Source organism: Chrysemys picta, chromosome 8, assembly GCF_011386835.1.
Source record: "Chrysemys picta bellii isolate R12L10 chromosome 8, ASM1138683v2, whole genome shotgun sequence".
In the NCBI taxonomy this organism is placed as follows: Eukaryota; Metazoa; Chordata; order Testudines; family Emydidae; genus Chrysemys; species Chrysemys picta.
Window position 1 is genome coordinate 69444752 of NC_088798.1, and position 17046 is coordinate 69461797.

General features: G+C 49.5%; 1 protein-coding gene across 2 annotated transcripts; it reads left to right on the forward strand.

The window, feature by feature from the left end:
• The first annotated feature begins 8814 nt into the window (after nucleotides 1-8814).
• On the forward strand, nucleotides 8815-16409 carry RGS4 (regulator of G protein signaling 4). Of its 2 annotated transcripts, XM_005280927.3 has the most exons (5): nucleotides 8815-8857; nucleotides 12251-12356; nucleotides 13333-13394; nucleotides 14907-15073; nucleotides 15700-16409. In XM_005280927.3, the coding sequence occupies exons 1-5, from the start codon at nucleotides 8815-8817 to the stop codon at nucleotides 15949-15951; spliced, it is 630 nt and encodes a 209-aa protein (XP_005280984.2). In that variant the 3' UTR covers nucleotides 15952-16409. The 2 variants fall into 2 exon arrangements, with proteins under 2 accessions (XP_005280984.2, XP_065412114.1); XM_065556042.1 differs by lacking the exon at nucleotides 14907-15073.
• The last annotated feature ends 637 nt before the right edge of the window (nucleotides 16410-17046 follow it).

The following is a 17046-nucleotide window of genomic DNA, read 5'->3' on the forward strand; positions in this document are numbered from 1 at the left end:
GCTTCCAGTTCTGAGCAATATTGCGCCTCCTCATATCAGACAAGAGGTTGCCACTGGCAAATTACTGGAGAAAGTATGCGCAAACCCAAGCCTGCCACTGCACCATGACCTTTTTAAACCACCACCTGCATGTTTGCTGTCCCATCACCTATTATGGTCTCATCCGCCATGCCAAGATGTTAGGGCAGAAACACTCTGGCAAGTGGAATGGATATTTCTTATAATCCCCAACCAGTCCCTCAGCGCCGACCCCACAATTTGCCAGACTGGTTTTGTCCTGCCCCTTCACCAATGGTCCCTGTTGAACAGATTCTGGACAGGGCAAGGTCTCTGTGCAGCCAACCAGTATCGCTGGGGCCTTCATGACAGCCCTTTGTGCAGTTGCAGTGCAACACAGAGGATGGCGCACATTGTCGATGAATGCCTGCTGACTAGGTTCAGAAGAACTGCATTACACCACTGAAGATGCCATCACTTGGCTAGATGACTATGCACATGCGAAGTAAAAGAAAAAAAATTGGAGGGCAGCCAAATCTGGCCAACACCTTCCACAGAGCTTCATGATTGATGGAGTTGAAGGCCTTTGTCAAATCAATGAAGGCCATGTACAGGTCCATGTAGCGGGGTGGTCACCCCGCTTCGGTTAGAAAAGGGTTAAAAGTAGTCAAGGGAGGCTGGTTGGGTAGTCAGCCACAGGTGTGGTTGCACCCAATTAGGGCACAGCTGGCCTTGATAAAAGGGCAGGCTGAGAAAGTGAGACTCTTGCTCCAGCTGGGGAGCAGAGAGGACCAGGCTGCCTAGGAGAGCAAGCAGGGTACCTGAGATAGAACCGGGTTGGGGAAGGGCAGGCAGAGCAGAGGAGCTCTGGCCTAGTGAGTCCTCAGGCTGAGGCTTTGCTAAAGGCCAGGGGAGGTACTAGGGCTTCAGGAAGGCAGCTGGGGCTAGAAAGGCAGCAGGTCCAACCCTTGCCAGTGAGGGGTGGCCATTTCAGACTGCAGTTTGCCCCTGAGAGAAGGGGCTAGATGATGACTGGCAGTAGCCACTGAGACAAGGTGGGTATAGGGGGTTGGGGTTCCCCTGGGAGGGGAGACCCAGAGTGCAGGGGCACTGCTGTGGGGAAGCACCCCAAGGTAAGGGGCACCGGGGTCTGGGAGGGACATGGGACCAGAGGTGGTGGAGACAACAGGGCAGGTAATAGAGGGCGAGAGACCAGCCAGAGGAGGATGCTCCTGAGCTGGGTGAGCTAATTCCCAGACTGACCATCAGGAGGTGCCATGCCAGTGAGCCCCACCTTGCTACATCCATAAGGGCCATTTATGGTCCATGCTCCCATGGTCCCACACCACTCCGAGCCCAAGATGTGTCAAAGTATTTTAAGGACATCAAAGTCATCAAAGCCAGATGGAAGGAGCATTTTGAGTTACTTTTGAACCGTGACTCACCTGTCTCTGATACCACTATCAAATCTATACCTCAATGACATGAAAGAGAATCTCTTGCTGACCTCCCCCCACAACCTGAAAGAAATAACACGAGCCATTATGCAAACCAAAAACAACAAGGCAGCAGGGCCAGATTGCATACCAGCTAAACTCTACAAGTTTAGAGGTGAAGAACTGGTAAGGAAGCTCCTCAAACTTTTTCTTCATATCTGGTATAATGAGAAGATTCCAGAAGACTTGAGAACAGCCAACATTGTTACTATCTTTAAGAAAGGAGATAAGTTGGAGTGTGGAAATTATCGAGGCATTGCCTTGCTATCCACAACAGGGAAAATTCTTGCCCATATCCTCTTAAACCGATTACTTCCCCTGGCTGAGGAAATATTGCCAGAATCTCAGTGCAGTTTTAGACGATCCCGTGGGACAACCAACATGATCTTTATTGCCTGCCAAATCCAGAAAAAATCTTGGGATCCCCTATGCTGGCAGCAGGGGGGGCGGCACAGGCTATATTGCACTGAGCGTATGCCAGTACTGGGCTGACCCTGCTGTGCCAGGCAAGCAGGCTTGATGGGCAGGATTCGCGAGCAGTGCAGAGCATACTGCCTGCAGCACATGTTGGGATATGGCCCCTGGGGGCTGTGTCTGTGTGTGCAGGGCAGGTGTTCCCCATGCTGCATACATCAGCAGCACAATAATGCGCACTGTCAGTGTGTAAACAGATGACCATTATGCTTGCAAGCTAGCAGCCCACTGTGGAGAATGGGGAAAGTTCCTTCCTCGCTGACACAGTTGATTCTGTCTGCCCAGACACTGCCAGGCCCCTTGGTTCCACTGAAACACCCTAACAGAAAACCTAAGCAACAAGCATTTAGATTTCATAGGAAGAAGCTAGTGGCTGAGACTTGACCAATGTGTGTGCAGGGATCTCAGAGCCCAGCATCAATGGCCACCTGAGTCTGAAAACACGCTGGGGGCCTGTGCCCATCATTCCTCCCTGCATCCAGAAGTCCTCTAACGTACCCTGTAGTGCTGGTGGGCTATGCTGGGACCCCTCCCCCTCTGCCCTCCTCTGTAGTACCAGCCTTCTGCCCGCTTAGTGCTTACATTAAGTTTTCTTAGAAGTTCAGGGCAGACTAAGGCTGCAACACCTTGGTCTCATTCCAGTTGTTGGGATTAATGTTGGGTGCTGGTGAGGGGGTGGCCTTTGATAGACAGGAGCTCAGACTAGATGCTCTGGTGGTCCCTTCTGGCCTTAAACTCCATGACTCTGTGTCCATTGTGACTATGTTTCTGACTGACTGCCTGCCCTGCCCTGCCCAGCCCAGCCCAGCCCAGGGACTTCTGCAGCAGCCAAGTAGCTTCTGGTTGAGCTGGAGCAGAGATTTTAGAAGGAGACCCCAATCCTTATGTAAAGATTCCAAGTGATGGTGAATCCACCTCAATCCTTGATAATTGTTCCAGGGAGTCATTTGTTGAGGGTGGTGCCTGCTCCAGTGTCTAAGAGAAGCCACAGCTGCCTCCCAGCAGTGAGCAGCTGGGCAGGGTCAGCTGGAACTGGGCATGTGGGGATGGGGAGGGATACAAGAGCCATGGCACACCCTGAGCAAGCAGACTGTGTCTGACTGGGAGTCCTGCACATCTCCCATGGCACAGAATGGAGGCTGGATTTCCTACCGGCATTTCTGAATGCATTTCATTTTATTTTTTCCATCACTTTATTTAGACTCTGAGCCCTAACACCCCCTGAACCTCCTGCCTCTCCCTCCTACACACACACATGGTGACCTCTTCATACAAGAAACAGATCCTGGAAATGGAGTGAGCCAAGATTGGATGTCTTTCTAAAAGATCTTCTCTAGTTCAAACAGGAATTTTGGGAGGCAGTTTTCTGACCTGTGTTATGTAGGAGGTCAGACTAGATCATCACAACACTTCTTTCCGGCCTTGGAATCTGACACCCAAGAAAAAGCCAACCCCAGCAGCTGCCACCTTTCTTTATACATTCCAGTGGGTTTCCTGATACAAACATGAAAGCACAGCAGTGCACCAAGAGAGTAAGTTCCAAGGGGCTTGTGGTGGGGCAGTCACCCCACCCCTTGAGAAAAGGGCTGGAACAGGCCTTTGAGGCTGTGCAGGTCGGCAGCCAATCAACAAAGGCCTTTAGGGAGCGAATCAGGGCAGGGCAGAGGCAGCCAATCAGGGCTGGTGAGGCCCTATATAAAGGCTGCCTAGAAGAGGAGAAGTCAGTCTTTCCCTGGCTGGCAAAGGAGAAGGACCAGCTCTTGAGGAAGGAGCTAGCATCTCCGACAGAGCAGTGCTGGACAGGCTCGGGAAAGCTAGAGAGAGCTCCAGCCCTGTTACCTGCCAGGCTGCTATGTAGGGCCTAGGGGGTGTACAGGGCCAAAGGCGAAGTGGCCCAGGGAAGCAAAGCGGACAGGAGGGGAATGAAGGAGGGCAGAAGGAAGCTGCTGCTAGAGGGTCCCTGGGTTGGGCCTGCCCCCCCCCTTATACTGCACTGGGCCTGTCATAAATATAAAGGGAAGAGTAACAACCTTCCTGTATACAGTACTATAAAATCCCTCCTGGCCAGAGGCACAAAATCCTTTTACCTGTAAAGGGTTAAGAAGCTCAGGTAACCTAGCTGGCACCTGACCAAAAGGACCAATAAGGGGACAAGATACTCTCAAATCTGGGGAGGGGGAAAAGGCTTTGTTTTGTCTGTTCTTTGTCTGTCTGTTCTGTGTGCTTGCTGGAGACAGAGTTGGATTGCTTGCCTTCTTGATCCATTAGAATTTATAAGTAATAATAAGGAAATGCGTTAGCTTACTTTTATTTTGTCTTGTGATTTTCCATGTCTAGAGGGAGGTTTACCCCTGGATTTGTAACTTTAAGGTTTTGCCTAGAGGGGAGATCCTCTATGTTCTTGAGTCTATTGTTATTCTATAAAATACTTACCATCCTGACTTTACAGAGGTGATTCCTTTATCTTTTCTTTTATTAAAATTCTTCTTTTAAGAACCTGATTGATTTTTCATCGTTTTAAGATCCAAAGGTTTGGGTCTATGTTCACCTGTACCAAGTTGTGAGGATATTATTCTCAAGCCTCCCCAGGAAAGGGGGTGTAGGGGCTTGGGGGGATATTTGGGGAAGGTAGGGCTCCAAGTGGCCCTCCCTAAATGTTTGTTTAAATCACTTCGTGGTGGCAGCATTACTTAATCCAAGGAATAGGGGAGTTTTTAACCTAAACTGTAGAAATAAACCTAGGGGGTCTTTCATGTGGGTCCTCACATCTGTACCCCAGAGTTCGGAGTGGGGAGGGAACCCTGACATAGGCTTTGCTTACAAATCATAAAAAACAACAGCTGTATAAGGAAGCTAGTCTATGTTCATGCTTTTCAGATCTATTATACTTTTTCAGGTTTCAGAGTAGCAGCCGTGTTAGTCTGTATCTGCAAAAAGAAGAACAGGAGTACTTGTGGCACCTTAGAGACTAACAAATTTATTAGAGCATAAGCTTTCGCGGACTACAGCCCACTTCTTCGGATGCATATAGACTGGGTGGGTTAAGGAAACTACTGTTGTGGCTGCTTGTGGCATGTAGCATCACTCTATATGCATCCGAAGAAGTGGGCTGTAGTCCACGAAAGCTTATGCTCTAATAAATTTGTTAGTCTCTAAGGTGCCACAAGTACTCCTGTTATACTTTTTCAGATATACGTATTTTATCATACACGTTATATGCTTTTAAAGTGTGTATTAATGTTTCAATTTCAATTCAAATTTCCAAACAATCACTAAATTGGTAACACTGCTTGTAACTAGTTCACAAAACTGTGGAGGGGTGGGGGTTGGGAAAATTCAGGGTGTGTGTGTAGGGAAATCCCTGGTTGGATAGTTGCTGGGGAGCTATCCAGGAAAGCAGACTGAGAAAGGCACCTGCTGGAGGGGCTGAAGAAGCCAGGCCCACTGTCTCCATTCCAGGGTGCTAGGGCTTAAGGGAAGAGAGATGTGTGCTCAGGCTGCTTGGTGTCTTAAAATCCTTTTTATCTAAATGCTGTTCCTACTGGTAAGTAAACAACTCCAGGAGAGACAACAACACAGGGCCTGGCACTGGGGGGTGCAATCGGAGAGATCAGGGAGGGGACAGAGGTGCAGCCAGTCCTGAGCCATGACCATTTTCATCCACAGATCTCAAAGCACCTTAAGTGTTATCCCCCTTTTTACAGATGGGAAAATTGAGGCATGAAAACGTGATATGATCTGTCTAAGGTCTCCTAGGAAGGCTGTGGAAGAGCCAGGAAGATAGACAAGGTCTCCTAACTTGCAGGCCTGCACCTCTACATACTGGCCTCTCACTGGGTGTAAAAACTAGGCTGGGGAGGCTTCAAGTTGAGCACCCAAAACTGGAGGCCCCCCACAGTCCCCAGTTCCACAGGGCTGTCCCGCTTTGACTGCCAAGCCCCTTGTCCCTGTCCCTTGTTCCTGCATTCTGTGGCACCTGCAGGTGTGTGGATGTTGAACATGATGTGTACCATTGGCAAGGGTAGTGCTTGGGCTCAGAGATGGGGAACTCATAGAGGGGCAGTGACACTGTACTTGGGGAGACCAGGCTGGAAGGTGGGGGCTGAGCCTGGCATAGACTCAGTGGGCAAGGTGCTGGGACCAGTGGCTGCAGCAGGGATGGAGTCACAAGAATTGGGGATTATGCCTTGGAGAATCCCAGCTCCCTTGTGCTGGGGTTGGTGGCTGCTGTGGTCTGGATCTGCTCCATTCTTGGCAGGTGATTCTGCTGCATCCCACTTTAGCGACTTGAATTGTAGGGAGGTATACAAAGGCCACTTGTGAAACGTATCCATAGGATGGAGGCACTAAACACTGCACCATGCATGCCTGGGAAAGGGTTTCAGGAGTGCCCCACCCAGGCACTACACTGCACCATACATGCCTGGGAAAGAGACACGGGAGTACCCCTTCTACACACTACACTGCACTGGGTATACCTGGGAAAGAGACATGCGAGTGCCACTCCCTCCCAGGCACTACACTGCACTATGCACACTTGGGAAACCGACATGGGAGGGCTTTTCCCAGGCACTAAATACTGCATGGTGTACACCTGGGAAAAACACACCAGAGAGCCCCCTCTCAGGCACTGCACTGCAACATGCATGCCTGGGAAAGAGACACAGGAGTGCCCCCTCCCAGCCACCACACTGCACTGGGTACACCTGGAAAAGGGACATGGGAGCGCCTCCCCCAGGCATTAAGCACTGCACTGGGTACACCTGTGAACGAGACACAGGAGTGCCCCAGCCAGACACTACACTGCACCATACACACCTGGGAAAGAGACATGGAACTGCTTTTCCCAGGCACTAAGCACTGCACCATGTACACCTGGGAAAGAGACATGGCAGTGCCCCCTCCCCAACCAGGGCAGGTACTGGGGAAGTGCCACCACTCTCCCCGATATTGCCTAAAGCTGGGGCTCTCTTGTCCAGTGAAAATCTCAGGTCTTGCAGCCGGCCTGTGGCAAGGGGTGCTGAGGGAAGTCTTTCCAGTGGCTCCACAGCCATTCTAGTGCACTGGTGGGAACAGGGTAGAAGAGAGAGGCAGGAGTTGCTGAGCTGTCAATGCTCTGGAATTGCCCATAGGACATGATACAGCACTGCCTGATTGAAAGGCCAGTTAGCTCACAACTTTTCCATGTGGCAGAGACACACCAAGGTGTGGAGTATGGCCAACAGGAAAGCATGAGACTTGCTCATTTCCCATGATACTCAGATATCTCCAACCCTCCCCAGCTTGAACTGCACACCCTTCCTGCCAAGAGGCAGGCTTGTGGAAACTCAGTAGAGTGGAGTGCCTCTCCCCAGCAGCTTGCAAGAGAACAACCTTTTCTCCACAGCCCTGGCCAGCTTCCCACAGGGCCCATCTTTTGTCTCAGCTGGGTTCAGGCCCTTGTCTGGTTTGTTTGCTGAACCCTAGAGAAAAATCATAGAATCATAGAAGACTGGAAGAGACCTCAGGAGGTCATCTAGTCCAACCCCCTACTCAAAGCAGGACCAACCCCAACTAAATCATCCCAGCCAGGCTTTGTCAAACTGTGCCTTAAAAACCTCTAAGGATGGAAATTCCACCATATCCCGAGGTATTCCAGTGCTTCATCACCCTCCTAGTGAAATAATATTTCCTAATATCCAACCTACCCTCCCGCACTGCAACTTGAGACCATTGCTCCTTGTGCTGTCATCTGCCAACACTGAGAATAGCCTAGCTTCATCCTTTTTGGAACCCCACTTCAGGTAGTTGAAGGCTGCTATCAAATTCCCTCTCATTCTACTCTTCTGCAGACTAAATAATCCCAGTTCCCTTAGCCTCTCCTTGTAAGTCATGTGCCCCCAGCCCCCTAATAATTTTCGTTGCCCTCTGCTGGACTCTCTCCAATTTATCCACATCCTTTCTGTAGTGGAGGGCCCCAAACTGGATGCAATACTCCAGAGGTGGGCTCACGAGTGCCGAATAGAATTATTCCCTCGATCTGCTGGCAATGCTTCTACTAATGCACCTCTTCCCCCATTCCTCCGCAGGCGCAGCAGCCACCTCAGCCTGCCCCCGGTGCCGCTCCCTTGTAGCCGGCTGCGGCAGCAGCCAGTGAGGGAGCACAGCGCGGAGCTGCAGGTGGCAGCCACCCACTGCCCAGGGCAGGCAGGGATGCTCAGAGGAGGCACACGGGGGCAGCAGGTGGGGCAGGGGGAGAGACCCAGTCCCAAACATTGGTGGAGCCCTGAATCTGCTGGAGCCCGGGAACCACGAGCCCATACAATTCACTGCCCCTGTTTATTCCTACCCTCCAGCGTAGTGTCATCCACAAACTTTTGATAGATTTCTTTTAAGCGTAAGAGAAAATAAATGGAAAAATCCCACAAAATTAATCGCTCTTTGAAAACCTGATTCTCTGACACCTTCTACTGTCCCCACATCTTGGAGATCTTATCTATGGCCAGTCAGCAATACGCCATCTTTTGCAATATGGGAAAGTCCCCTGTAGTTCTCCTCCATCCTATAGAGATTCTACATCACGGACCTGTAATTTCTGGTAAGATTTTTTTCAGAGTATCCTTTTTTCCGGCTCAGACGTCAATCTCTTCCTCTTTTCCCCTTGTGTGGGCAAAAATGGGGTTCTGACTGGCTGGCCTGGATTGGCTGGCTGGCTGGCAAAAATGATGCTGGCCTGTGGGTGAGGCTATGAGAGACCCAGGCTGGAGGCAGCAGGGCACTGAGAATTCTAACCCACTTCTGCAACAGGACCCACTGCAGCCTCTTGGTGTTTCTTTCCTGGAATTGGGAACTGCATCTTGAAAGCAAAATGTGCAAGGGACTTGCTGCATTGCCAGCTACTTGCTTAAAAAGGTAGGTTGCATTTTGGAGCATTGCTATTTCTAATGGTCCAGAACTATATGGCTCTATTGCACTGTTTGTCCACGTGAGGTTTGAGGCAGAAATGGTACAATTTAATTTGATTTCTCTCCAAAACTGATGATTGTTTAAGGATTTTCTTTTCCTTTAGCTTGAACTTGAATTGCATCATGCTTCTTTGTTGAGTATTGTGAATTCTAAACCCATTCTAGCCATAAGCACAAAGCAATTCCCTGCATTCATATACTTTGCTATCCTTCCTTATGCTGCCTTTTTTTCAAGATTTATATAATTCTTGTTCCCCAGAAGAGGGGAGATATTTTCTCTCATACTGAAATGACCATCTGCCTGGCTCATCGTTCAGACTATATCACCCCTTGGAGTCCCTTCACCAATTCAGCAAACACAACCATGTGCCCTGCCCTGCCCTTCAAAGCCTAGCTCTGACCCTCCCATCCCACCTGTGATCCTACCGCACGGTGGACTCTGTCCTTCGTGCCTCAGCCATGCCAACCCTGTTGCCCAATTGCCCTTTTCTCCCACAATCACTGCAGGCCACCCTGTAGGAGGGGCATATTTGCAATGGAGGAATCTGTGAAATGTTGCCCCCTCCCCTTGTCCTCCTTCAAATACTTCTGAGGCCTCCCCTCTATCCTAATCTATACAGGAAATTGCCACCGACAATGGTGTGGAAAATGGTTTTGGAAGCCACAAATATTTTGTTTACTTTAAATTGAACCCTCTCCTTCCCAAATGGCAGGAAATTTTGACAAAAATGAAAAAAAATTGCAAGAAAAGTAATTGGATTTTTAGCCTTCTCAACCCAGGAGTCCCTGGCCCATCGTTCAGATAGCTGAGTGACCCATGGATAGTGCGTGTGGGCTGCTTCCCTCTGGGCTCATCCCTAAAGAAGAGAACAGCCAGCTCTCACCACTAGTTACTCCTGTAGTTCAAGCAATACAGCAGAGGGATCAATACCGGGGAGGGAGAGGAGTTAGTTCAGTGCCAATGTGGACACAAAACCAAATGGATATAAACTGGCCATCAACAAGTTTAGGCTTGAAATTAGATGAAGGTTTCTACCCATCAGAGGAGTGAAGTTCTAGAACAGCCTTCCAAGGGGAGCAGTGGGAGCAAAATACCTAACTGGTTTCAAGACTGAGCTTGATAAGTGTATGGAGGGGATTGTCTGATGGGACTGCCTGGTGACTGCTAGCAGCAAATATTACCAACTGCTGGTGATGGGACACTAGATGGGGAGGGCTCTAAGTTCTACAGAGGATTTTTTCCCAGGTGTCTGGCTGGTGGGTCTTGCTCACATGCTCAGGGTCTAACCGATCACCATATTTGGGGTTCAGGAAGGAATTTCCCCCCACATCGGATTGGCAGAGACCTGGGGGGGGCGGGGGGTTGCTGTCCTCTGCAGAGTGGGGCATGGGTCACTTGCAGGTTTAAAATAGTATAAATAGTGGATTCTCTGTAACTTGAAGTCTTTAAGCCATGATTTGAGGACTTCAGTAACACAGCCAGCGGTTAGGGTCTATTTCAGGAATGGGTGAGGTTCTGTGGCCTGCAATGTTCAGGAGCTCAAACTAGATGATCACGATGGTCCCTTCTGACCTTAAAGACTATTAGTCTAAGCAGGCAAGGTTTCTGCTGTGGAATCAAACCCTGTTAATGAACAGAAAGACAAACACTGTGTTGAAGTGGAGCTAATGGTGAAAGTAAAAATATAGTGGACCCAGATAATGACAACCTATTGCAGAATTACCCCTGGAGCAATGTTTGTGACAGCACCTCTGCTTAGAGGAAGCGCCCCCCCACTTGATCTTCCTCAGTCAGCCTGCTTGATTATCCATCCTTTAGTTTTGCTAACATGACTTGTTTGGCTGTTTTATTTCCTTTAGTATGTGGTCAGATCAAAAAAGTGACTGTAAAAAACAACATTGTGTTTATTTGATCAGTGACCCTCAGCTCACTGTTGTTTGGTTTATAAAGTGCAAGGTCACTAAGTGCACTCAGCCTTGGATGGACAGGAAACTGGCTCTGTTTGTTCTGCCGCACACATCAACCTCAATAATAAAAGCCCAAATCTGGAGTGGTGTTGTGATGATGAAGTCAATTGCAAATGCAGAAATTCAGCCCAGAGATTCTGCAATCAGCTGATTCCTTTGATGAGGCTCCAAGCAGGATGGAACTCAGCTTGCTCTGCTATAAATGAATTGGCTCATCAAAGTGGAAGGACAGCCTTGCTGTTAGGATGCAGAAACTCTGAGTTCATTTCCTGGCCTTTCCACAGATTCCCTTTGTGACACTTAGAAGCTCTGTGCCTCCATTTCCCCATCTCACAGGATGTTGTGAGGGTCAGCTCATTAGTGTATCCACAGTGCTCATGTGGTAGGATTCTGGGAAGCCATGTAAGTAAAGTGTCAAAGTCAGACTCAGGACTCACAATTTGTCTGACCACTCTGTTTATTAGCAAAAGCGCTCTGCTAATATACCCAGATAATGTGAGTGCCATGCAAGGCCCAAACTACCTTATTTATACAGATAAAAAGGGTGCGAACTTAACCAGATGACAAAGGGAGCAGAACTGATAAGTTTACCTGGGGCTAGACACACATCTTATTTCCTTATTAACTCTTACAGATCTCCTGTTAATGTCCCACCATCAGCTTAAGTGGACCCATTGTTCAATACCTTAATGTTTCTCTTCCTGTCAACTTTATCTCAACATTCCTCATTCCTGCTTAAAGGAACATACAGCATTTCTTTAATCCATTCTACTTTTACAATATAATTCATTCTATTTTCACAAAAGTAACTGTGTCAGACCTGGTTTGTCAATAAACAGATAAAGTGGCCTTGAATATGCACAGAGCTGATGAAAGGGCCTTTGTTACATAATTGTGATACTTTTCTGAGTATAACTACATTTTATATTTCAAACGAAATAATAACAAATAAAACCTCTTCTATTGCAGTGATCTCCTAACAGGCAGCTAATCAAGCAACTTATTATAAGCTGCAATAATCATATTTGTTATACTGTTGAAAGTCCAGTTCACTGAATGTAAGATCCCACTTGCTTCAATTCCTATGTTAATGCCATTTGTCCAAAACAGAAGAAGTGAACACTGACAAGTGATGCATCAGGGTTGGACATGCAGCGCTGAAATGGGCCCGTAATACTGAGGAGTTCTAAACTCATAGACTAATAGACTTTAAGGTCAGAAGGGGACCATCATGATCAAATAGTTTGACCACTTGTGCATTGCAGGCCACAGAACCTTGCCCATAAGTTGTTTCATTTTGCATGAAGACTCTGCCTTTTGGCTCTTAATAATAATAGCCTTTATCAATGGTTTCTTGGTTTCTTTCTTCCTGTGCAAAAGATATGAAGCATCATCTGGATTTCTTACTGCAGAAGCCTGGTTCATGTGAGCACAGCTCTTCCCACAGCAAGAAGGAGAAAATGGCTCCACCCCAGAGGTAAGAGAAAAGCCGGAGGCAGGAATGGCAAGGCCTGATGCTGGCAGGGAGAGTTTGCTCCTTCATTACAGTAGTTCACTAACATTCCTGATGGTGTTGCTGCAGGACAGCAGTGGGCAGAACACTGGGCTAGGTGGATATGGTATGTCCCAGGACAGAAGGGAGCAGCACAAAGGGCTAGGTGGAGATGGTACATCCCAGGTAGGGTTTCCAACCCTCCAGGATTGGCCTGGAGTCTCCAGGAATTAAAGATTAATCTTTAATTAAAGATTATGTCATGTGATTACATCTCCAGGAATACATCCAACCAAAATTGGCAACCCGAGACCCAGGATGCAGGGGGCTGCACACAGGGCTAAGTGGTTATGATACGTCCCAGGACAGAAGGGGGCAGCACACAGAGCTAGGTGGATATGATATGTCCCAGGACAGAGGGGGCAGCACACATGTCCTGGTACAGAGGGGGCAGCATGCAGGGCTAGGAGGTTATGGTACATCCCTAGACAAAGGATGCAGCATGCCGGGCTCTGTGAACCATTGGCCTATTGTGGTGTGTCAATTCTATGTTCTTTATGCCTTTAGCCAAATTAACAGTACCCCCTACAGTCTCAGGAAATCACCCATTTGGATTCACTGACTTAACCCTAAAGGCCAATCTCTACTCAGTGCTCCTGAGAGAGGCAAACAACCCCAAACTCTACCCAAGTCCATATCGACCATCTCTGGGGAAATTTCCCCAGTCCCTTCTAGTGATGTGTGATGTGTTGTGCATGTGAACTAGACTCTCCATAGATCTCTACCTGAACCCGTCTGTCTCAGAAGATCAGTAATAGCCACGGGAGGGGCGTTCATCCCAGTGATATGGAGTGGGTCAGTGCATTTAGGGACAGAGAAGTGTTGGTGGTGATGTACTGGAGGGCTAAGCGAAAGTCCTAGGTTAACTCCACACTCCATCTATCCCTTTGTCCCCTCCTAGGGTTAGCCACAAGGAAGTCCAGAAATGGGCTGACTGTTTGGAGAACCTGATACATCATAACAGTAAGTAGATGGGGCTGCTGTGCTGGAGGGATCTGGGGAGAGATCATATTCTGTACTGTTGACTATTTGGCATGATGAGTGATCCCAGGTTGGTGCCACATGGTACAACTGCAGGCTCAGAGTTCAATGCTTTCACTCACTTCCTCCAGCAACACACATCCAGCTAGCTCCTGCCAGACACTGCCATTGGGGTAGGGGCGGCTCTATGTATTTTGCCGCCCCAAGCATGGCAGTCAGGCAGCCTTCGGCGGCATGCCTGTGGGAGGTCCACCGGTCCTGCACCTTCGGCGTACCTGCCGCCGAATTGCTGCCAAAACTGCGGGACCAGTGGACCTCCCACAGGCATACTGCCGAAGGCAGCCTGACTGCCGCCCTCACGGTGACTGACAGGCCGGCCCCCGCGACTTGCTGCCTCAGGCACGCGCTTGGTGCGCTGGTGCCTGGAGCCGCCCCTGCATTGGGAGAGGTTACAGGCACAGAGGGCAGTGGAGCTGGAGTGGAGACAGGTTCCACTGCATGTAGACATGGCAGAAGGCAGACTCAAGGACTGTTGGTGGCTATGAGAACAGCCCATGGTATTCTCACTGAACTATCCCTTATTGGTAAAGCAGCACATGCTCTGAGGAAGTTGGGAGCAGATGAAATCCCATCCTCAGGCTGTGTGGGGAACTCAAGGGACCCACAATTTCCCAAACCTGGTGGGAGTGGCTCTGCCTTGGTCCCAGACCGTGGTCAGTGTCAGCTCTGCTGCTGACCCCAGCATGTCTCACATTTCTGTCCTATTCCTATTCACCCTGAAAGAAGGCAAATGTTGAGCCAAAGTCATCCCTGACACAATTCCACTGAAGTCAGCTGTGTTAAACCAGAGTGAATTTGGACAATCTCATTTCCTGGCCTCACAAGTTTGTCTCAGCACTCAGCTCTGGTTGTTTTCCTGGGGCCAGTTCCAAAGAACTCACCCCTGTTGGCCTTTTGTGGGCATGCCGCCAGGACTTGTGTAGTTCCAGGCCTTCCTGAATTTTTTTCTCAGAGTAAAGCTTGTCATGGGTGACATGAAGGTCAGGCAGTGAGGGGACACATCTCCAGCTGCTCAAGTAGGAGCCCCTCTTACCCTGTGCTGCAGCCCCTGGGCTCTGTGCCACCAGGCCAGAGAGGTTCCCAGGCCTGGAATCACACACTGTGCATTAATGGCCTGCCTGGGGTCAGCTGGGATAGGGTCTATCTGTATGCTCCTGTCAGCTGCCCCAGGGAAGATCACTGCTTGGAAGCTGGTGCCTGAGGAGCCATGCTGTTTGGCTGCCCCTTGAGGCCTCCCCTCGCCAGCCATTTGCCAGCTCTGGAAATCCCATGAGGAAGGCCAAGCCGAACATGCAGCCTCTACAGTGAGGAGCTGCTGTCTCTGGATTTCTGTGCAGCAGCCCATTGGCTACTTGGGATCACCCTAACACAGCTAAGAGAAGCTAGAGGCCGAGGGGACTCACCTGCTTCCTATTACTTTCATCCCATCTGCAGGTGGGCTGGCTGCTTTCCAGGCTTTCCTCAAGTCTGAGTACAGCAAGGAGAATATTGAGTTCTGGGTGAGCTGCAAGGAGTACAAGAAAACCAAATCGCCAGCCAACCTTAGCCCCAAGGCCAGGAAGATTTACAATGAGTTCATCTCTGTGCAGGCTACTAGAGAAGTAGGTGCAACACCCTCTGGAGAACCTTCAACCTCAGGGCTAAGCAGAGTGGGCAGCTGGCCCTACAACAGCACTTCTGAGAATGTGGCTCCGGCTCTTCAGAGAGGTGGGAGAGGGGCTTTGCTGTGTGGACAAAATGCCAGTCAAAAGTGCAGCTGAAATATGCCACTTTCACTGCTTTAAATGAGCTCTTCTCAGAGGGGCTCAGTCCCCATCCTTATGCACTCCAAATGCCAAAACAAGGAGTAGAGGACCAGACGAAGGGAGGTTCCCCATGCGCGTTCCATGCAACTGAAAGAATCTATCCCAGGGACATGCCACCCCACCCCTAGTGGATGATCCTTGTTCACTGTCCCAGAGAAGGGAAAGTCCCCCTTCCTGACCCCAGACTTAGGGATCCACTCATGCAAATAATCCTATTTGTAGCCGGAGATCCCACTGAGGTCCAAGCAGCCCCCCTTTACTTCCACTGAGTGCTGACTGAGTGGATTCTGCAGTGAGACCCAGCCCTCTCTTGGTGCATTTAACAGACTAGCTGGGAAATATCTGGAGCAAACCCTGGCTCTCCATTCCTTGCCTGGCTGCTTCCAGACCAGCCTGTACTAATCTCTCCCTCCCTTCTACAGGTGAACTTGGATTCCTGCACATGGGAAGTGACCAGCCACAATGTTCTCAAGCCCACCCTGTCGTGCTTCGACGAGGCTCAGAAAAAAATCTTCATCCTCATGGAGAAGGATTCTTACCACTTCTTCCTCAAATCTCGCTTCTACCTCGATTTGGTCAGTCCACCTGCAACTACTTGTGGGACTCAGAACCACAAAAGAGCTACGTCTCCTGCCTTAGCCTGCTTCTCCCCTCTGGTCTCTCAGTACACTTAGCTCTGAGCAGGGAGCAGGCAGGTCTCCTGGGACTCTCTGGGGATGCATGACAGCAAAGCACTCCTTGGCATGAAACACTGTTGCCAAGAGCTGCTTGAGGTCGTCACCTATATCCACTATCTAACTCCAGCCACCACTAGTTTGAGCATCAAAACGTGTCATCTACATCAGTATGTGAGCCCCTGAAGACAGGTTTCCTGACACTCAAAGTCAATGGCAACGTTAAGGGTTAGAGCATCAGATGTGCATTGTGTTCTTTCCATGTGTCGCCAGCATACGTATGTGGCTCCCAAAGCACTTCGGTGCAGGCCCTGCTCAGCAGTGCTTTATTACCAAGGCCCTATGTCTGTGTGGGTGACCTGTGACCTGTATACCCAGCAAGGGGCTCTGAGGGGACAACCACACTCCCTGGACATGTCCTTGTGCATGTGTATCTGCTCTCTCCTGCAGTTGCCAACTCCCGACATGTTTAGATGCCTGCAACATGAGGCTCATGGCTGCAGTCCCTGTGTCACCTCTAGGGTAAGCAAAGAGATAGACAAGAAACACTGCATCTCCCTGACTCATCCAGGCAGGCAGGAGCCAGCTCAGGAGAAGGCCTGTTGGACACAGAAAAACCGTGGCACAATGCCCATGCTGTGCCATTGCGTGGGCCTTAGGATCATGCAGGCTGTGGTTTGCTTGTACCCTGGCAGTGCTCCTTTCTGAGGCAGCGTGTGTGTGTGTGTGTGGAGAAATATGCATCATTGCTGAACCTTGGTTTATTATCTCACCTCATTTTCAGAGTCTCCAGATTATCCAGGGTTTCTCCTTCATGGTGTGGTGTTCTATCCCATCTAGTGGCACTCAGACCACTTAGCAAGAGAGTTAAATGAGCCTGCTCTACAGCCTTAGCTAAGAGCTAGTTGGCTTTTAGCTCATGTGGTAGAGGCTCATGCACTAAGCTCCAGAGATCCCCAGTTTGATCGCGCCCACCAATAACTGGGGTCTACTCATACCTGCTTACAGCTGGGCATGGGGAGATGTTACATCATTGGCAAGTCAATTCAGGAACAGTTCCAAGTTTATGTTAAAGGGTGACTGTAGCGAGGCGGT